Genomic DNA, 22,281 nt, shown 5'->3' with positions numbered 1-22,281 from the left:
TTTCCGCTCATTAAAGCTGCTGCAGCAGATCGGGAGCATTTCCTTTAATGTCAGTCGGGTCCAGCAGATCATCTGTAAGCAGCAGCTTGCTGTGCACAACTCAAACCATGAAACTGGTGTTTGCAGAGTGGAGCGTTGTTTCACATATGGAACAACAAAGTTATTTAAATGTCATTCCGATTATTTAGGTGTTATTCTAACTGGTCTCCAGGTGTGGTCTGTAATGCAATTAGCTTCCTTTGTTTCTTCAGGCTCAGCACCCTGCTGAGTTTCGGACTCCTGGTGGCAGCTGCTGGGGCTTTTCACACACACACTCACGCACACACACACACAGTATGCATTCAAGATGGCCTGTGGTTTTTAGTTCTTTATGCAGCCTTCTGGTACTAATGATTGAAAATGGGTTTTGCCTTGGGAATAAGGATCTGATTTAACTGATTGGCTTTTAAGAACAGTGCTGGAGTTTGGAAAGTAGTAACAATATTACTAGGTTTAAGTCGGAACTTTCAAGTTGAAATTTCAACATGCTGACTGTAAAAAAAAAAATATCTCAAGTCCTCCTTCAAGACAATGAGACCATTGCTGCAATAATATAGTTGTTGCTGCAAATGGTATAAGAAAATCTGTTACAAGGTAACCTATGACCTATAACGGGGCTTCAGACCTTCTCAGTTGCGTGCCACAATCTGTAGACAGATGCATCGATTTAAAAAAATATATATATATATTGTTAAAGGTTCTACATTATTTGTCATTTCAGAAAGTGAAACTTATTTTGTAAGTATCCTACATATTTTAGCATATTTGTGTAATTTTGATTATTAAGGTCCACAGATATAAACCCCCAAAATTAAACATCTCAGGACATTTGAATATCGAGTTCTCCCTCAAGTTCCTTGGATCTCCTCAGCCTCTACACGTATGGGCACAAATCTGCAGTGCTTCACAAAAAAAAAAAAAGTGGTGTACATTTGTATTTGGCCCTTTTTACCACCCTTAAATAAAAGCCAGCAGGCAATTTATTTTAAAAGTCACCCAATTAAAATAATGAAATAATCGTGAATCTAAGTCTATTTGCGCAAATTCCAATATCGAATGCAGCTGTTCTATGGAGCCCTCGGAGGTTTATTAGAGAACATTAAAGAACAAACGGCTTCATGAGGACTGGCACAGGCAATAGGTCAAGGAAGAAGTTGTGAAATTTAAAGCGGTGCTGGCTTAGAAAACAAAATCCAAAGCTTTGAACACTGTTTCAACTCGCCTGGCAGGTCCAGGAGGGAGAACAATAATGAGAGAAGCAACCAAGAGGCCCATGGTAACTCTGGAGGAGCTCCAAAGATCCACAGCTCAGGTAGGAGAAACTGTTGACTCTACCTCTGTTAGTTGTGCTCTATACAGAGGAGCAGCAAGTAGAAATCAGTGTTGAAAGAAAGCCATAAAAAGTCTTTGCAGTTTTCTACACGTCTTGTAGGGAACATGGCAAATATAGAGGTGCTTTTGTAAATGAGTCCAAAATGTGACTTTGTTTTGTCAACATACCAAATACAAACACATCTTAAGTGACATGATGAACAGAATCGCTTTCCTTTCACTTCAAAATGATGTACCTGAGCAGTACTTTGTTGCTCCATCATATAATAAAATAGAAGTTTGTAGTTCAAAGTGTAAAAAATTTGAGAGAGAGCATGTAGTGCAATCATTAAATACAGCAAAACATCATCTGCAACTAGTTTATGTTTGACCAAGACAGTCTTCCAAATTCTATACATTTATTGTACATTTGTGATGGTAGGATAAGGTGCTTCCCACCCAGCAGCCTGTTAGCATGTAGATGGTGCGCATTGATTTATAGCGCCGTAGCGATGCCAATCTGAGCTTTGGATATTTCTTCTGCTCTTTCCCTGACAATGTTGCTCACTGGGCATAGTGGCAGGATAAACTCAGGTTTTCCATCATTCTTGCTTTTCACGTTTCCAGTTGTTTGAACTTTGACATCCTTTATATTTCCTGCCCTATGAAGATGAAAACACGTCCTAACTAACTGCATGTCTTACTGTCTTTCTCATTTTGAAAAGTGTCCAGTCATGCATTATGAAAAACAGTTTCAGAAGGGATTTGCAGTGGTACCATCGATCATACGACTAGTGGATTAGAATGCATCTCAATTGCAGGTTGGATGGATTTGTCAAATGTTTTAATGTTTCTTGTTTTTGTTTTGCACTTCCCAACCAGGCCAGCCAATAAATGTGTGCGTTCTGACTCTGCTCACATCAGATCAGAAGTACAAGAAGCATTCCTCAGCTTAAAACCCTCACAAACACATGTTGATAGTTTCCAGCCCAAAATAGCCCTCAACCATTGGATCTGTCTCAGTTTTCAACCAAAGACCGCTTTGTACGTTCTGACTGGGGGCTAAGAACATGGCTGCAGAAAGAGCTTATTGTTGGAGGGTGTTTTTTTCTTTTTAAACCTCGCAACCCTAAAGCCTCTGACTTACTGCAGTATTTTGTCTGGGGAACCCACTTTGAGGAAATACTGTTCTGTGTGAGTCCCAGAGTTGGGTGGAATTCATCCAGCCAGGGGAACACAGATCTTCGGTTTAAGCACAGAGCCTGCCATTGTTTTCATTTCACAGGAGACAAGCAGAAGGAATAAAAATGCATGAAAGTTGGTGTCATGTGCTCCATCAAGCATAGTGGTCAAGTTAATTACATTTAGAGCATTTGTGGACTAATTAAAAATGGAAAGGTGGAAGGAAAAAGAGAAACATTGCCTCTGAAGAACCTAAGAGGTTCAATCTATGAGCTGAAGCGCCTCAGTGAGAAGGTCTGTCAGATCACTTCCCCGTGAGGAAGAAGAACATGAGGGCCTGACGTGAAGCCAGAAAAAAAGGAAGAAGAGTCTGACATCTACAAGACAACACAGCTGCCGCTTCTCCCCTGTGGAGGGGCAGCAAGATGGAGTGAGATAGGCGAGAACCAAAAGGTCCGGCAGCATGAAGAGAGGGGGGCATTTTAGAGTTTGGACGACCCAAGAAGGAGGTGCCGCTGAGCGGAAAGCAGAGCGGGGGGAGAGAGTTGGTGACGGTGAGCTTTCAGGGTGAGGATAGCTGGAGAATGCAGGAGGAGGAAGCAGAGAGGAGGGTCAACTCTCAGTGACACTTCTGTCAGGGGGAGAGGGGTTGTAAGAGGAGAGTCCGGGGGAGCTGGAAGTCATCTGGGGTTGATTTCAAGGCAGGACAAGCTGTCAGAGCTCAGGGCAGAGGTGTGAAGAGGGAGAGAAGGAAAATGTGGGAGAAGAGGAAAACAAATATGAGGCGGTGAGAGAAGGATAAATCCAGAGCTGCCCGGACCGTGGTGCTGGCGTTAAGGAGTGGATAAGGGTTGAGGGGAAGAGTTGAAAACTGGAAGCATGGGGTGTATGCACAGCAGCAGCAGCAGGATGAAAGAGGACGGCCCGGGTACAGATACAGGAGGAATCCCTGCGAAGGCGGACCCTGAGGTGCATCCTGGGATCATTCAGCTTTCACAGGTACATCATAACCATCAGCTTTTTACTGCAAATATGGAACGTTTGACTCTTCATCATGCAGATTGCCGAGTTCGTTAAATGAAAAAGTGCATGTTGAGCTTGACGGAAATCAGTCGGTGAATACTCTGAAGCTGATGTCGCCTTGGAGAACAAGGCGGTCGCATATGAAATCGTTTGGCTTGAGCGGATTTCAGCTGAAACTTAATTGCTACAAATTTTTCTGGTTGCATTCGCCACTGATCACACATCAGTCACAACCAAAAAAATGCAAACCATTCTCACCATGTCTCAAAAATAGAGTCTGTGCAGTTCTGCTGCTTGTCGGGAGCATTTCATTATCCTGCTCTGTGGAGCTCCATCTTCATGAAGTACACTGACGTAGAATCTCATTTGGCAAGGTGCTGCTCATGTTTTCAGCCTCTCCCACTGTTTATTCAATGCACTAATGCCTTTCTATTAAGGAATTATAAAGTGATTACAGCTTGATCCTTAACTTGTGGATTGACAACTTATTACTCATGATAATGAGGGGTACAGTGGAGGGTACAAAGACAGCCCTTGTCAAGGGAACATGAATTAATGGTTAGTAACTTAAGCAACTAACACTTTGTAAAGCATTAAGGCAGCTATAAACTCTTAAGGCATTTATTAAAGCACCCGTCACTTTTAGCTACTCTAACAACCTTTCAATAATGATCTATAATGTATATAAAATAATATAATGAACTTTAATAAGGGTTTACAAACCCCTTGCAGATTTAGACCTATTAGTTGCTCATAGGTAGAGTCTTCTGTAAAGGCACTGATGAGGCTGACACTTTAAAATAGCTTTATCCTAAACAATTATTTCATTAATTATGCTGGTAACACTTTATAAACGATTAAAAGGTAAGCGATGTATAATGTAACAACCTGGCAAATAACAGTCTATACCTCTATTAGTAGATTATAAGGTTTACATCTTCATCCGTCACTGGTTTACCAAATATTTGTTGGTGGTTTATATGGGAAGAGTTCATGCAAAATGAATAACACTATCCTTACAACAGGTTTGTAAGTAAGAATTAATTAAGTGATTAATACTGTATAAACCAATAATGAGTAATTGCCCAGGCAGATAACAGGCTTTTCACACAGTGTCGAAAAACCCCCTAATTTCTCTTTTTTTTATTATTATTTCTATCTCACCTCCAATATTAATGGTGTCTAAAGTGTTAACAGCTTTCTTAATAGCTGATTTATTAAATAATTATTAGTTGCTTTCAAGGGCAGATGTATTGTAAAGTTATTGTTATATCTAATAAGCCTGCGGCAAAAATTCACACACAGCAGCTGATTCACTTGTTTAATGGTTAATGACGTCTCCCGAGGCTCCAGGATGGAGAGGAAGTAGTATTAATTACTGCCTGGATTTGACTCACCGCCTTCCTGTCTGCTGGATTCTATTTAGGAGCATGCGTGGACTTGGACCGAGCACTTTGAACTTTTATAGAACCGAGAAGAAAGCGTTGCCCGCTGATGCAACCATCAAGGCTACGCGCCAGGATGTGTTTGTCGCCCACAACAAACAAATCAGAGTAAGATCCCGCCGTGGCTCACCGGAGGTCAGCAGCAGCGGCATCTGGTGCTCTCCGTTTAGAAAACACCTTTTAATTTGTTGAAAAGAATGATGTCAGTGTTGGGGAAAACCTGAGATCCAAAAGCACGAAATACAATTCATTCTCGCAAATTAAATTTATAGCGGTACATGTCAAAACAAGCACCTCGCAGAGGGCTTAAATAAAGCCTGTATTCTGATCAAATCAAGAAAGAGTCAGAATCCCATCCAGCTCAGTACTTGTAAGTTTAATGTGTTGTTAAAAGAAGCCAAAGTATTGCATCAAGCCTTCCTTCCTTCCTTTCTTTCCTCCCCCCCAACGTGTGGTTTCAAGTCTCTCAGCTGTCTGGATCACTTGTGTGTATGCATGTGTTTGACCATGCCAAATTATGAACACATATTCCCTGCTGGATGGGTGGACTTGGAGGCAGTGGATAGAAGCAAAGTGCTTCATATTGGCTGAGGAGGTCTGAGATGGTTTTGAAGGGTCTGTTTCTCTCTGTTGCTCTCACGCACACACTCTTCATTCCTGCACCTATTTTCAGCTTTTTTTTCACGGCTGTTTAGAGGTGGCGGCCCCGACTCATGCAGGTTATAAATACCCACCCAGAACTGGAGCGTACCCCCAGCTTGCCACCTGCTCCTGTCTCTTCCTGAGTGGATAGCCAGTGTATTATGTGTGTTTGGGTGTAGGGGTGGGTGTGTGTGTATGTGTGTACGTAGGGTTGTGACTCCTGGTCTCCAGCGTGTCATCGCTTGTGAGGTGGCACTGAAAAAAGGCAGGTTTAGTGGCGGGGGGGTGTTACTGTACACAGCCCATTCACAGAGAGCAATGTCCAGGATAGATTTTAGTTGAACTGCAGGACAACTGGGTGACATTTTTTTCACTTTATAACTTTCAAACATAGACGAATTACTGTAAAAGCAACTGTTGCTGTTTTCCTGAAATGAAAAAAAAAAAAAGAGATCATGCAACTGTCACGGTCATAAAGAAATCCAGTATAGTGTTGATTGTTGGCGACTCTCTCTGGATCTGCATGCTGGATGTGGAGGCGCTTCAGGCTATCGTTAGTGGTCAGAGATGGTTGGGGAATGACATAAACATTGGCTGCAAAAAAACAGATGGGGTGGGGTTCTTTTATACTGCAATGCAACACTGGAATTCTGCTGATACTCATGAGATCCTCCGGAGACTCGATGTCTACTCAGCCAGAGATAATTTTGTGCTGCTAGCAAAGAGAAGAGCAGACAAGAACTCAAACATTTCTACTCTGTTTTAGAACAACTTCAGATGGAAACATGCATGACAGTTTAGTCTGGTAGTGTCATTAGTTTGCAGCTTTTCAACAGCCTTATTGTTCGTCATCAGCTTTAATGCGGCATGAGTGCAAAGAAGATGGCGTTTGATTGATTTAGTTTGCTAAAGTATTTCCATTCTCTTTCCCTGCTCAAGAAAAGCCTCCACAAAGCATGATGCTGCCACCAGCATGTGTCAATATGAGATGGAGTAGAGTGCTTAAGATGATGTGCAGACAGTGTTAGTTTCTACCATGCAAAGCGGTTTTCATGTAGACCACAAAGTTCGGTTCATGTCTTATGTTATGACAACAGCACATTGTTGCAGATCTTTGCCCAGTTTGTCAGATGGCTTGTGGTAAGCAGCATACAGGACTTCTCGTGGCTTTCTTTTAATAAGAGCCTGATGAAGGCGCCTTTTCCATAAAGTTCAGATTTGTAGGCTGAATAACCAGATTCTCCAACCGGAGTTACAACGGGTCTCATAAGTTGTTCTTTGATCAGTACTCTTCTTGTCTGAGGGTGGACTTAGATTACTAATTATGTAGCTTTTCAAGGCAACTGGCTCAGCCAGATGTTATTTTAGGGGGATTTGATTAGAAGAGTCACTGAAGTTTTTGATTGCAATATGACAGAATCCAAAGTTGTTTTATAGGAGGGTAATCCTTTCTAAGGATGTAGTTATGTCTTAAAACGTGACCTAAGTTACCATCTGTTGATTTTTATTACCAAGTATTTTTTTTATTATTGTTGACTAGAAAAAGACTTTACTTAAAGCACCCTTAAGCCTATCTTTTCAAAATAAACTAGATTAATCTGGTCTGACAGATAAATCTCCATCGTGTTAAAAATAAATACCGTTAATTGGTATCGGGTGCACTGAAGCAGGGAAATGTATAAAACATGCAGGGCAGCATGCCTTTAGGACCAGGGTCGAAAAACAATCGAGGATGTAATCATAATTTTCTTCCTTGAAAGTCAGCTGCACTACAACAATTTGTCCACCAGGAGACGCTCTTGGCTCATCTTCAGCTGTGGCTCACAAATCCTCTATTTGTGCCACAGTAGCTGAGTTAGAAAGTTGTAAAGGAAAGGGCTACTCCAAAATAAAAACAAGTGAAGACAATGTTGTTTTAAATGTTTCATTTCAAGGAATAATTTGCATCTAATGAAAGTTTGTTGCCTCCGACAATATACTGTACATTATTGCTGAGGCGTAAGGCTCATTTGACATTTTTTGTGCTAATTTTGTTCTTGTTAAACTGAACTGCTGTCTTTAGCTAAATAATCAGAAAAAGAAAATAATAAATATATGAAAAATACATGTTTGTCGCCTGGTTGAACGTTATAATCACTGTTCAAAAAGACTTTTTCTTTGTCTAATTAAATCTGATTACATTTTTCCTGTTAAGGTCAGCCAAGGTTGCCAAAAATAATTTTAATATATGAAATGGCAGAATTAGAAATAAATATTTTATACACTTTTGCACCAGTCCTCCTATACAGGAAAACACACAGAACATGATAATGTCACCCTCATACTTTATAGTGAGATTGGGGTTTTAAAGAATCATAGATTCCCCCTTTTTCACCCGAAATGTAACAATGGCCAAACACTCTTTTTATTTCATTTAATCACAAGACGTGTCGCCAAAGGTCTGTTTCACTGTTTTATTTGTTTATTTTGTTGGTAAGTTTATTTTATAGGGACATCGACAAGCTGAGTGAAACATTATGGACAACATTAAAATGCTTCCTAGATAACAGTGGTGTGGTTGAAATTATTGAAAGCTTTCACGGTTTTTGACTCTACACACGGTGCCTGTAGCGGCCTCTAGTGGAGGTTAAGAGTTACCTCAGTTTAGCCTGTTCTCCCCAACAGGCTAAACCGCTGTTGTACAGAGTTTGGGATAGCAAAACCAAAAGGCAATATTCTTGGCATTTTTTATTTTAGCAGTTAAAGAAATAACATATTAAGACAGTATGCTGTCCGCACGAGAAAAGCAACTGTTTTACTATTAAATACTGGCAGTAAATTAATTAAGAACTGAGGTAGGTTGTACACATCTGATAGTGCTCAATAGATAGGTTTGTTAGACTGTAGTAAAGTAGTAATTTTACACGCTTCTTTACAGTAGAACAGTGTACAGTGTTTGCTGCTCTGAACCTCTCCCACCCTGCCGCACACGCCACCATTTAGCATGGCACAACTCCACCTTCCTCCAGATTTTCCCTGGCCCCTCCTCTGTTCCTGGAAAATTGTAAAGGTTTAATGTGCCTCACATGCTGACAAATGGCTTTACTCTGGTGGTTTAGGACACAACCTTATATAAACACCATCCCACTTCTTTTCACCAGGAAAGGTGGTTATTTAAAGAAAAAAAAAAAGAAAAGCTGAGGGTTATGAATCAGTGCCTTTAACTTTCCAGTTCATATTCTGTGTGTGGATTCAGAGGTGTGACCAAGTCACTGTGTTGCAAGTCTCAAGTAAGTCTCAAGTCTTTGTCCTCAAGTCAGAGTCAAGTCTCAAGTAAAGACAGGCAAAAGTCGAGTCAAGTCTCAAGTCAGGAACCTTTAATTTCAAGTCATTTCGAGTCGTTTTTATTTTATTTCATTTTTATAATTTGCAATTATACAAAAAATTCAAATAATAGACCATTTGTTCGTTTTAAAATATGTATTTATCTCAAATGATAGAACATGTGTAGCTGAACACAAAGTATAAAAAACATTTTTAAATTGGACCACTTTATTGCCCAGTTCTGTTAAACTTGATATTCAATAAAAAAAGACGAAAATGCTGACATTTCCACAGCACAATACAAAGAACCATAACAGCAGTTTTTTCCTCTTTTCTCTGACCTGTCAAAACAATATATTGTCAATATAATTTCCCAACGTAGATGTCTTCAAATACACCAACCATCCTTAGATGATACTAGACCCGGCTCATCATCATAATTGGACAGAGAGACTCTGTTCCCTGTGTTCAGGTCCAGAATCTGCTTTCTGTTGCGGAGCCCCGCTCACTATCCACCGGCTTCCTGAGCTAACACGGTGCACATTATTTGTGGAGGCATTTGAAGGACCGGATTTATGGTAAATAATCACCAATTTAACCCGGAGTACACATGCTAACACGAAGTTAGCTAAAGTCAACTATCTTACAGCAAAAGAAAAGTGCCACCTACCGATCTCTGTGAAGCTTCAAATGCCGGACAAAGTTGGACGTCGTGGCATCTCCATCCGATATTCTCTTCTTGCATGTTTTACAAGTTGCAGTTCGTTTTTTAGTCGAAAGTTCATAACCTACGTAGCCAAAAGAAATTACTCGCGGAAGCATATTCGAGCGGTTATTTCGTATTTCGTTCCCTGAGCTCTGTAGCTTTGCCGCGTTTTTTTAAACGTCCAAATCCTGTTAATTTGATTGGTTGTGCTGCAGCTACGTACACATACATACATAAGGAGAGAGGAAAACCATAGTGACGGTCTGCGCATATTGATACGGAATGAGTGAAATTAATTAATGACGCCACTTTATAAATAATGTGTTTTAAATTTTAAGACTGAGTAAAAAATATCAAGTCTTTTCAAGTAAACAGCTTCAAGTCGAGTCAAGTCCCAAGTCAATGGCATGAAAGTCAAAGTCAAGTCCGAGTCTTTGAGCATTTTTTCAAGTCAAGTCTCAAGTCGTGATTTTAACGACTCGAGTCTGACTCGAGTCCAAGTCATGTGACTCGAGTCCCCACCTCTGTGTGGATTGATATATTTTTAGGGGTTTGTTATAATTTGTATCTTAAGCTTAGATAAAGCATAATACCACTCATTTATTTTGATAAAATGTTTCAGAGAGTAACATTTCAGAACCCTGAGTGTTTATATCTCTTGAGCTTATTCACATTTTGTCACTTTATAACCACAAATTTTAATGTATTAGACCAACACAAAATAATGTATAATTGTAAAGTGGAAAAAAGCCGCACCTTTCACCAAACAGAAAGCATACCATGGGATTGCATTCAGCACTGTTTTACTGCAATATTCTGAAATTAAAAAAAATAAAATTGAGTTCTAACTAATTGCTCCCAAAGTCACTTATATGGTATATAGAGTTTGCCAGGGTGTAGTTTATTCCTGGTAAAATGCAGCTGCCCTGTAAGGGTCGTTAGACACATGAGTAAACACACAAAAGAAAAATAAACTTCAAACCAACCTAGAGATGGTCGTCAGCCCAAATTAGTTGCTTGGACAAGGAGAAACTGCCAGGAAGCCCATGGTATTGGTGCATTCTCCTTGGAGTCAAAGGGCAGATTCTGAGTTTCCAGTCAGCAACATAACAATAATGCTCCTTGAAGTAGTTATTATTCCAACTGTGAACGTTGGATGCTGCCAATCAACCCACCAAACAGAGTTTGGTGTGCAATATGGCTACATGCAACTCTTAATTAGCATTTCTGGTGGTTTTTATCTAGTTTAGTGCCTGGCCTTTATAATACTGTAGAATGTCGGCACACTCCTTTCGAAATTAAATGTATAAAACATGGAGAATGTTGTCCTGCAATCAAGCAGTAGAAAAACCCACTGTCTTCTTGCAACTTCGTCGATCTTGAAATGAATGTGACGCCATTCACAGCTCCTTGCTTTGGCTTCCTGGACAGAGACGTCTCTGCTCACAGGAATGCATCGTCTTTCACAGCTCAGGTGGCAGAATTTATTTTTTTAGGGTAAGATCTTGACCTAAGTCAAATGAGATCTAAAACTAATATATTGGCCAACTTGGGAAACAATGAATATACCATCGCTAATTTGAAACTTGGGGGTGGCAGCATCATGCTGTGGGAATGTCGTCCTTTAGCAGGGAGAGGGAAGTTCATCAGGGAAATACAGGGAGATCATGAAGGCCAACGTGTTCGAAGCTGCAAAAATGGATTAGATCGAAGCCTGCATGCAGTTTATCGGTTTTTAATGAAATAAAGTCGTTTTACTTCATTTCATTTGGTTCATCATGCAAAATCCAAGTAAAATACTTTAAAGTCAGTGGCTGTATTATGAGAAAATTGGAAAAAAAACTTTGTGTGAATACTTTTGTAAGTCACTGTATATGAAACTGTATTCCAGAAATAGTTGAGTCTGATTCTGTCATATTTAGGTTTTCCTTTGCCAACAGAAACTCCACGTTTATATTTACACAGCTGTCAACATTGTCCAGGTTGCTCCCACCTTGTAATGTTGGACAAGGATCTTTGATCAATATTGCGTCAGAGAAAACGTCACGCAACACGATTTGAAGGCAGATCTCAAAAAGGACAAGATAAGAAGAAACTTAATTTATACAATACATGTGCTCAACAGTATGTCTGGTCACATCCAGCTTGCCTGTACAAATTCAAAACAGGGACATGGAAATGAGCAGCAGAACCTCCAATGTTTCATCATGCGATCGGCCCACAGACCGAGACAGAATCAGAGCATTTTAAAAGACGGTGTGAGATGACAGGTATTCTTTTGTGGAGGATGCTGAGTTTACAGCAGGCTATCCGTGTGCACGCCGGTGTGTCGCTGAAACAGCACACATCCGTACTGACAACAGCACCGCAGGGGGACAATCTGAACCGAGACACCCGAGGAAATGACAAGAAAAACGCCAAACCTCAGCTCGTCACGACATCACGCGCTCACAGTGCACGTCGGGAGAGTTTTCATGCTCTTTTCAGTTTGACATCACTGAAATAACGCTTTCCTCTCAGGAGCAGCATTTGTGTTTTCATGCATATGCTGCGTATTCTGCATTGGTGATCAGCCTTTGTGTTCCTCCAGCTCACCAAGCCGACGAGTCACGCCTTCACTGCGAAGAGCTTCAAGAAACGACGGGTGTGTGACGTGTGTGAGCAGAACATTGACAACCCAGGAGCTTTCTGCAAGGGTGAGTCCACACACCTCTGTCAGACCAGGTGCAGCAGGTCCAGAGTCAGGCCTGACCAGAAGAGATGCAGGCAGACAAGATCATCCTGGCTGTCTTTTTTCATGGACTTCAAAGCTGATTCCCAGAGTTAAACCAGGTCCTCTTCTTATTGATTGCAGAGTGCAAGATCGTGGTCCACAAGATGTGTGAAGCAAAGGTAAGACGGACATTCAACAGAAACTCACCCAAAAGCACACCTCACCCTTTTTCTGGTCTGAGGCGTTCCCCTTGAACAGTTTTGCGTTTTCTCACATTGCAACTGTAAAATTTAATTTTATTAATTTTTATGTGATAACTGAACCCAAAGCTACACATCATACACCTAGCAGAATTTGACGGCCCTGTGTGTGTTGCTGAAACACAGGGCTGTATTATAACACCCAAACTTACAAAACACATCAAATTCTTACTTACGCATTTACTGCACGCATTACACCGTGTTCCAAATTATTATGCAAATTGGATTTAAGTGTCATAAAGATAAAATTTTTTGTTGTGCTATTAAATTTATAGTTGGAATTGTGTGTCAGGGCTCTTTGAATCACTATAATTAATTTCAGAGAGCTGGGTTAATTAGTTTGTCTGGTGAGCTCAATTAAAGGAAATCTACTTAAGAAGGATGTTCCACATTATTAAGCAGGCCACAGGTTTCAAACAATATGGGAAAGAGAAAGGATCTCTGCTGACGAAAATCATCAGATAGTGTAGTGCCGTATAACAAGGTATGAAAACATTAGATATTTAACGAAAACTGAAGCGTTATCATCGTACTGTGAAGAGATTTGTGGCTGATTCAGAACAAAGATGGGTTTGTACAGATAAAGTCATAATGAGGAAGGTTCCTATTAGACAAATTCATCGGATTAAGAGAGCAGCTGTTAAAATGTCCTTACAAAGCAGCAAACAGTTATTTGAAGCTGCTGGTGCCTCTGGAACCTCAAGGTGGAGGATCCTCCAGAGGCTTGAGGTGCATGAACCTTCTATTCGACCGCCCCTAATAAGAGCTCACAAGCAGAACCGGTCACAGTGGGCCCAGCCGCAGAAGATCTGAGGGTGGAATGCAGTTCATATCAAAACAGCTCTGGGAAAGTATTCTGACATCCTGCAGAGAAATTCAAGCAGAAACTTTCCACAAACTCACAAGTTCAATGGATCAATAATTGTGCAGGTGATATCAAAGCAGGTCTCCTATGTTAACATGGAACTCGGTCTGTTAAGATGTTTTTGATTGAAATAGCTTTTGATTTTAGTACATGTGACCACTTAATGCTGCACATTCAAAGAATGACCGTTTGCAGTTCTTTATAATCCGTAAAATGTTTAGAAAATCTGCTGTGCATAATAATTCGGAACGGTGCATTTTGAGATTTTTATTTTTGGAAAAAATACTGTTCTCATGGGGAGCTTTGTTCAGTAAAATTTGATTTATACTGTAATAGTTCATGACTTGAAAATTATTTAAGATTTAAGAAAATCTGAGAAAATATCTCTTGCATAATAATTTGGAAAACGGTGTAGTAGGGCACACCCCAACAATTACTGCTGTTCAAACTCCAGCATCTGTGTGTCCTGAAAGGAAGTGACTTAACCTTCAATCCATGTACTGTAGCTGTGGCTGTATGTTTAGAGCTGTTGTCCTACTACTAGGTGAACCTCCACCCTGGAAAAATATCCCCACACCATGATGCTGCCACCACCGAACTAACGCATGGACAATGGTGCTAGTTTGCTTGCATGCCAAAAAGTTAAGTCTCGTCTGACCAGAGTACCTTAGGTCACGTTTTTGCAGTTATGTAGCAGGTGGAAAAACTTTAAACAACTTCTTTTCAGGCTTTTGTTTTTGACTTTACTATTTTAATTTAGAATTCATGAAATTATGTTTCAGGCTCTTGAATTGTAAAAGCAGGTATTTCATTTATAGAAGTAGCAGAATTCACTTTATTGTTGAAAAGAGAAAAGAAATATATAGGAAAATATAAAATAGTTGATGGCATCTTTGAAATCTGGTGCTGATGCTAAGACACATATGAGCAAAAGCTCTAATTTTTGTTTACTTCGTTTAGCAGAGATGTTGTCCATGTTGATTCCTCTGAATAATATTGATCATGCTTGAATAAGATGGTGAGCAATGAATTAGTCTGGTTTTAAAGCTGAATTGTTGCTTTATGTTGGACCGGTCTATGTTACAGCTGATTTTGGCAAATCCTGTACAATGCGAAGTTAGGTTTTTAACTGTGTATTTCCACAATAAACACAAACCCGCTTGTCTTCACATTTCAAATAAATAGGATGTAAAGAACCTATCAATAAAAGTGAAATGCCTGAGAGTGGAAAACGTGTTGGAAACCCAGGGCTTTGGACAAAGAGTGGACTGTTTCATTTTAGGATGACATGTTTCCACTCTGTGAGACAAGCACTCCCTCTGTCCACAGCTCATGTCAAAACATTGGCAGCAGTCCCCTTACCCTCATGTGACAACAGCTCAGTATCACTCGCCACTGAGGTCGTGACCCCACCATAAGCAGGTGGCTGTTTGCCACTGTTCATGTTCGGCAGAACAAATCAAAAATACTCTTAGAAAGCTACATTCTTTCTGAGCCCTGACGCACACACACAAAGGTGTGTGTGTGTGTGTGTGTGTTGTTTTTGTACCCATTTTACAGATTTTCTCCATTAGCCTGAAAGCATTAATAATCAACCTTATGGGAACGATGTTTATCTCCATAATCTTGCTGTAACATACCCTCTGTATTAAATGTTGCATTGGTGCATATGTAAGCTCTGTCAGTTCCCGTGCCTTACCGGCAAGCGTTAAAAAAAAAAAAAGATAGCATCTATTATTTTCATCACACTTATGCCTCCGGTCACTATGGCAATAGGCAAAAACATTTCTCTGAGGCTGCAGCCAGGGAAGCATGGTTCCGCGGATGAGGAATGACTTCGTCACACGGGATGGTGATCAGTGTGGACAGGAGAAGTCAGAGTGGATAAATATAGAAAATGACAGGAGTGCCATAGATGCTTGCTAGTGAGTGATTGTGGGGGTGGGAGGCAGCTGTGTGTGTGTGTGTGTGTTTGATCATTCCCATTTTGGGGTATTCATAAATAAAGAGGAACATTAGGTCAAGGGTGGAGACTGATGTCTGCTTCATGTCACGCCAAGTCCCTTTCTGTATATTTCATCTTCTTGTAACTCTTTCAAATGCCACATTTTCATCTTTATGCTTTTTTTTATTGCTGTTGCTAAAACTAAAGTGTCTGATTTTTTTTTTTTATCGATCTGGTAGGATTTCAGAATTTCTCCCCTATTTATCTTTGCCATTCATCCAAATACCAGATTACTCATGCTCGTCCTTCTGTCACTTCAGCTTCTCCTTTGTCATTTCTACTACCAGACCCTAAGGCTGCTGGAGAGGTCAGCAGACATCAGTGCACCGTGCATGGCAGCTTGCTGTCTGCATGCAGAATACCGAAGTAGCCCTGAGTGCACGAGAAAGCAACAGCACTCGCCCCGCTGACGAGCTCGGCCGTCTCTACGTGTATGTCACAGACGCAGTGAGAGGGTTTAATGCTACGCTGCGCGCTCTGCCTGCACACTCGGGGTGTGCATGTGTGTGTGCCTTATTATGAGGGTGGAAGATGAAGTGAGTTGGTGAGAGAGCGAGTGAAGCGTTTGTGTGCGCTAGAGGAGTGAGGCGGGCTGTGTGTCGACACAGTCCACACACAGGACCGCTCAGAGGTGGAGGGAAAGGACAGACGCTCCTCTTGAAGAGGTAAAACACGCTCTGTGTTGTATTTATTTGAGTTTAGCTTCCCATGATGGGCACAGTAGCTGAAACTTCTTTTAGGTAATCTTTTTTTTTTTTTTATTTTCTCTGCAGACTTTTCTCTGTTGTGTGTATTTGTTTTTCTTATAAATATGTAGCCAGAGATCTCATAGTTTGATAAATATATGTATAAAAAAAGTGGATTTTGTTTGCTCCAATGAATTAAAAGCACTCCTCCGCTGGCCTGCAAAACATACACAGATTTGAATTATTTATTCTCCCGAGTGAATTCATGACAGTTACTTTTTAATGAGACATGTATGAGGAAACTGGTACAGGACTGGGGTGGAACTCAAATTATAGATGCTGGTCTGGATGCTGCGACCCTGAATGAACATCTTTGATACCTTTCACATTAAAGGTGCACAAAACAGTTTCTGTTGATGTCTGTCTGCGAATAAACATTCAGACGTCCTGGCTTATGCTGATTAATTTTGATACTAACGTGCATGTTTAGTAGCTGCTATTTTAGAGATACATACCTATTTGTCAGTTGACATTGTAATTAGGCACTGTGGGTGGGTGTGTGTGTGTGTGTGTGTGTGTGCTTTTTTGTTGCTGTTGGGAGTGGATATATATATATATTTTAAAAATCCTGCAAAGCTATATGTTATATAGTTTTTTCTGCTGGCGGGTGAGGCCAAAGACATTTTCTTGAAAAACTGTTCAAAAACCATACGCTTTTTTTCCCCAGATTTTATTATTACCGCTCCCAGTATGATACTGCCACCACCGTGTTTCATCATAGGGATGCTTTTCAGAGTGATTTGCACACAGGTCAAAAGGTAAAGAGTTTTCATCTTACAAGAGTAACTCCACATGTTTGCCACGACCCCTATAAGTGCCACACTGAAACAAACCTTTAACAGCTGTCGTTATACTAAGATTAAATTAGACACAGGCAGAATCCATTAACTGCCTTCTCAAGTGGATTTTATTTAGGGGCATCAAACTATGTAAGCGTGAATCATTTGCCTTCTACTTTGTGTCGCTCTATGGCGTAAAATTCCAATAGAATGCACTGCAATTTCTAGGTGTAATGCTAGAAATTTGTGATACACTTCAAGAGATGGAAATCCTGCAGGAAGGCCAGCTCTCATCCAAACGTTACTTGTTTTACTCCCGTCTTCCGGGAGCCTCATTTTCCAACCTTTGCAGCCTTTCATGTGTCACCGCAGGGAGCCAGGTAGACACGCAGTCCTGTGCCAGCGCAGGGTGTCACTGCACATTAGTGGAAAGCCAAAAACACAGTCGGTAAAGACAGGCCACAGCGGATGTCGGAAAGAAACAAAAATATCCGTCGCGATGAATATCTCTGTGAAATAATGACAGCGGCGGCTTATCGCAGTCGCTTTATTATTGCTTTTTGTAATAATCACTGGCATCACGAGCCACATGCAGATAATTATCATGCTTAATTTAACTTTACTGCTCTCCCTCACCCTGGCAACGGCTGAGTATCACAGGCCACAAGTGTGGATGCATCCCTCAAATGTTTACACTGACCCTCTGCTTTTCATTTCCTGAGATAAGCCGGTTAATATTCCTGGAATTAGGCTGTTCCCCATTGATGTAGAACATTCAAAACAGGCTAAGTCTTTAAGAATGTCATCTGAAACGCATTTTGTGTGCTTTGTATGGATGTGAGAGTTGTTTCATTTTAATTGTCCAGGTGCTAAACGTTCTTGACCAAAAAGGGCAGCTAGACCAACTAAGGACAGTGATTTACCACAGTCATAAACTTTTTACATGGCACATGGTACAAATCCACTTAGAAGTGTTTCCATAATTACAACAAAGAAGGTGAGTGGCTTTGTGAGATGACTGACATCCAAATAGTCAAACTAAGCTTTCAAGTCTTTTGAGATGGATTCTATTTAGTCTAAAATAAGAAGCCTTATTAAAATAGCACTGTTAAATCTGTGTGAGACTCATGAGGCATGTTCAGCTGTTGACATCTTTCTCCCACTCAGAACTCTCCCATGTTTTCTCTCTCTCTGTTTTCCCCCTTAGCCCCCATTTCCTCTCCCATCTTTTTTCCTGATACGTTCCCCCTATCTTTCTATCCCCTTTATGGTTTGGTTTTGCTTTGAGCTCCTACTCCCTCCCTCTACTTGCTTTAGACCCGTTTGTTTGTGACGAGCGCTGTTTGTGGTGATATTTATCAGGCCGGTGTTTGACATCTAACGTTGCCTGAATGGGTGATGAGGGGGATAAGAGGACCTGCTTGAAGCACTGTAAGCAGCGGCATAGATGAATGAAAGAAGAAGAGGGGCTTAAAGGGGGCGGAGGAGTGATAATTTGGGAATAAATGATGAAAGCAGAAAGATAAAGTACAGAGATGAATGACACGTGCCTTCTACAGTAGAAATTATTCCAGCCACTCCCAAAAATTCCCTGAGCTAAACTTGAACTTTCTGTGTTTTTTTTTTTTAAAAAGGGATTTTGTTTTAGCTTTTCATGAGTCTATGGAATTTGGAAGGAGCTGTGGTCATTTTCCCTCATACTGACAGGATGGCTTACTCACTTCTCCCTCTTTCCAGTGAGAGATGTCAGCTCAGAGAGAAACGCCTGATGCCTAAGTCTCCAACATTCACATGTAGATCCCACCTCCACTGGTCTGACAGAGCCATGTGTTGGATTTGCTTTCTCTGAAAACACAAAGCAAGACATGGCAGTCATCAGGCAGACGCATATTATGTCATTAAGGTCTTGATACTGCAAGTGCTTAACAATCGACCGTAGTCAAGTAGACCATGGCAAAATGTTGGGTTGTTTTGCTTTACTAATCCTGTGAGGAAAATGGACCAATCCATACCTGAGAAAATTGATGCATTATGGGTTTGACGCAACATTGTGGGTTTGGTTTTGAAACCTCAATATTATTGACATTAGGCTGACAAAACAGCCTACATTACTAAACAAGATTTATTTGGGTGACACTCAATATTTGTTTCCTTCCACCCATTCATTTTGTAATTAATTCTTGTAAGATTGCTTTGTGTCCATCGTCATCAGTCAACAGATAAGAGGCAGAGTACAACCTGGACAATTCAACAATCTACAAGATAAATAATACTCACACACACCTTATAACATTTTGCCTGCTTTTGGGAAGTGGAACACTGAAAGAGTACCTGGAATCCACAGAACCTTCTCACTGTGAAGCAAAGGGGCTAAAAATGATCACAAGTGGGGTATGTTTTTATTTTTTTATTTTCTTATTCTAACTGCAGTTAAAATGATAAAATTTAAAGAAAAAACAACCTCCCAATGTTTAAGGAGACTTACATTTAGATTTTAAAAAAATAATACGTTTACTTGTGTTGCATTGGTACTCAAAAGTCAGAATTTTAGAAATTCCCAAATTTGAAAGAAATTAGGTCACGGTTGTAAAACTTAAGAGATTACTAAATGTACAAAATATGGTGAAATATATCAGTAGTTTGGCTCACATTTAATTTTTAGACTCATTCAGACTCACATCAGTCCAGATCCGACTTTTGATGGAACTGAAATTAATCACTTGGTGGATTTATTATGCAGAGATGAGAACATTTCTTAAAATAAATTAAATGTTTTCTTTTAAGTACTTGTCTAGTAGACTAAACTTTTGGAGAAAAAAAATATATCTCATTTCAGAGTAACTCAGAAAATCTGCATTGTTACAGTTTATTTACTGAATGAATGAAAAGTTTCTTTCACCAGCCAGTCCACCAACATTTATTCTGCTCCTGACGGAGGGAGAGATGGAGTGATGTCACTGGCACCTTAGTAAATGCTAACTTATGAACAAAACAAACTGAACCAGATGGCCCCACTCCCGTTGGCTCCAGCATGCATTAATGAAGACCCTGCGGCTGGCAGAGCTACCAAGCACACGCGCATTGCCCTGCATGTTTCTGTGTGTTTGTGGACCTCTGCCGACTATCTCTGACATCCTGTTGCAAATTGCTTCCTGTTGACGTTGGTGTCCTGCTCTTCTGCCTGAATTCTGCTTCTCCGTGGTCTCTGCCTCTAAGGTTCACCTTTTTTTTTTTTTTTTACTACATGTGTATTTGCGTGTTTACGTTTGGACTTTTACATGGGTATATTTGTTTTGCTTGTCTCCCTGCTGTTCCTTCCTGGACTCAATTTGTTCTGTTAATTACCGTTATTAAACCTGTTAAATTATCCCCCATGGCTTGATCACAGTGTTTATTCATTTGGGTTCATGTGGATGATCCGCCCATCTGTGCCTAGAGACATGAAGGTATTAAAGTTGAAGTTTTTGGTTTATGTTGTACAACAATCAGTAAATAAAAAACGAACAAAGAAGTATCACAACTGTAATAAATATTTCTTAAATTTATTGGACAAAATACCACAGATTCCTCCTTCATCCTCACACCACCTCTCATTGCTGTGTACAGTTCTAGTGGCAGTGTGAAGAAATTCCTTGTTTTCAATATTTATGCCTCTTGTTCAAATTTTAACAGATGCATGATGGTAGTTTCTTTGGCTTTATGCATTTGGTATTGCTAGAATTTTAACTTTAAGGGTCGCTGCAAAACAATATTTCCTATACTGCTCCCACAAGTAGCCTGAACCATTGACACAAGACAGGATGGATCCACATGCTCACATGGTTGTTTACACCAAATTCTGACGTGCCATCTGAATATTGCAGCTAAAATTGAGACTCGTGAATCCAGACCACTAATTTTGCTCACCCTGTGTGAACTCTGGTCTCATTTTTATTGTTTTTTATTGTAGCCTCATTCTGCATCCGACGGCGTATGAGTTTATACCAGTTAGTCGAGATTTCAGTAGGACCAGTTCAGAACAAAAGTAGCAGCGCTGTGGAGTTTTTTTGGTGTTGTTATTGTGCCCTTTTCAAAGGGCCTCAGCTTCCCTGTGTGTGTTTTTGATTGTGTGTTTGCCTTATGTTTTAGTTATTGCTGAGTTATCAGAAGCGTAGAAGGACTGCACAACACATGTACAGACTTTCCGCAGCCGCAAATCCCTATACCATCTTTTTATGGGAGGAATAAAAAGATACAAACATTTCTATTAAACGTTTGATATATTTTCCTTTCTCTGTCCATGCATTCTTTATGACAAACCGTACAAAGTTAAGAGAAAAGGGTAACTAAAGTCTCTGAAAGTGTTTTTAGCTGCTTCTCAGAGAGGATCGACATCTTTATGTATTGATACGTTTATTTCTTAATTGACGGTTTCTCACAATTTTTTTTCTCTCATGTGAGATTTCAATATTTATGCCAAAACTTCTTCCAGCCATCTGCTGGAGATGACAGCGGAGGAATGAATTTTACTACCCTTCTCATCAGCTTACGTCTTTCTGTCTCGTTCCACAGTTGTTCTCCATTCCTTCTCACTGCTGGAGTGGAGCCAGGCGCGTTAAATCAAACAAATGACGAGATAATGAGCTAATTTATTCCCAGTCTGCGAGAGTGGGTGCATTTGTTTACTCCTGCAGAGCCTAACCATATGCTTCCTTTCCTCTCAGGTGCCCACCGCCTGCATCCCCGTGCCAGATCTGGTATGTTTGTTCAAATTTTAATATTTAATTGTGCTTCATTGTGTTTCATTGCAGCAGTGTACTGCTCTTTTCTGTCTTCTTTCTCAGCACAGCTCCACAAAGTCAGTATCACAGAAGAAGAGAGGCTCCTTACCAAGGTAGCAAAAAACTTAAAATCCCCTCAACATGCAGAGGGACCAGTGTGGGTATTTTTGTTTTTATGAAAGCAGATGTGCAGTGGCCCTCAAAAGTATACACACAGCTTTGATAAAGCATGTTCACACTTTTTCTACTTTGACATTATCCAGTGCAATTCCACTTATTTGGATTTGTGAACTCTTTAGCCCAGACAAGTAGAGGATACAGGAGATTTTTTTGTCGCTTGAGGAACATAGGCTGTACTTGTTAGAAGTTCTTGCTGCTCTCTCAGCGTTGCTGCAGGCCTTTTATTATCTCCCCTTTCCAGTTTCAGCCTTGTCTTTTCCTCAAGTTTAGAAAAATGTCTAGTTTTATCAATGTTAGAACTTAAATGTCATTGATTTGGCGC

The 22,281-nt window shown here is 40.3% G+C and overlaps 1 protein-coding gene across 6 annotated transcripts in view; it reads left to right on the top strand.

The window, feature by feature from the left end:
- Positions 1 to 2,824: 2,824 nt before the first annotated feature.
- Positions 2,825 to 22,281, top strand: part of LOC116710469 (tensin-2-like) — a 31,891-nt gene continuing 12,434 nt past the window's right edge. For 2 of the 6 annotated variants that reach the window (XM_032549523.1, XM_032549522.1), the window contains exons 1-5: positions 2,841 to 3,531; positions 12,242 to 12,347; positions 12,506 to 12,543; positions 21,723 to 21,755; positions 21,843 to 21,892. In XM_032549523.1, coding sequence (XP_032405414.1) covers positions 3,412 to 3,531; positions 12,242 to 12,347; positions 12,506 to 12,543; positions 21,723 to 21,755; positions 21,843 to 21,892 — 347 coding nt within the window. In that variant the 5' untranslated portion in view covers positions 2,841 to 3,411. Of the gene's footprint in view, positions 3,532 to 12,241; positions 12,348 to 12,505; positions 12,544 to 16,046; positions 16,160 to 21,722; positions 21,756 to 21,842; positions 21,893 to 22,281 lie in introns of those variants that run through there. The other 4 variants (XM_032549524.1, XM_032549525.1, XM_032549526.1 and 1 more) reach the window with 4 other exon arrangements.

This window comes from Xiphophorus hellerii, chromosome 20 (assembly GCF_003331165.1).
Source record: "Xiphophorus hellerii strain 12219 chromosome 20, Xiphophorus_hellerii-4.1, whole genome shotgun sequence".
Lineage (NCBI taxonomy): Eukaryota > Metazoa > Chordata > Actinopteri > Cyprinodontiformes > Poeciliidae > Xiphophorus > Xiphophorus hellerii.
The sequence above is the reverse complement of the archived record's forward strand: the minus strand, read 5'-3'. Positions and strand labels throughout refer to the sequence as shown.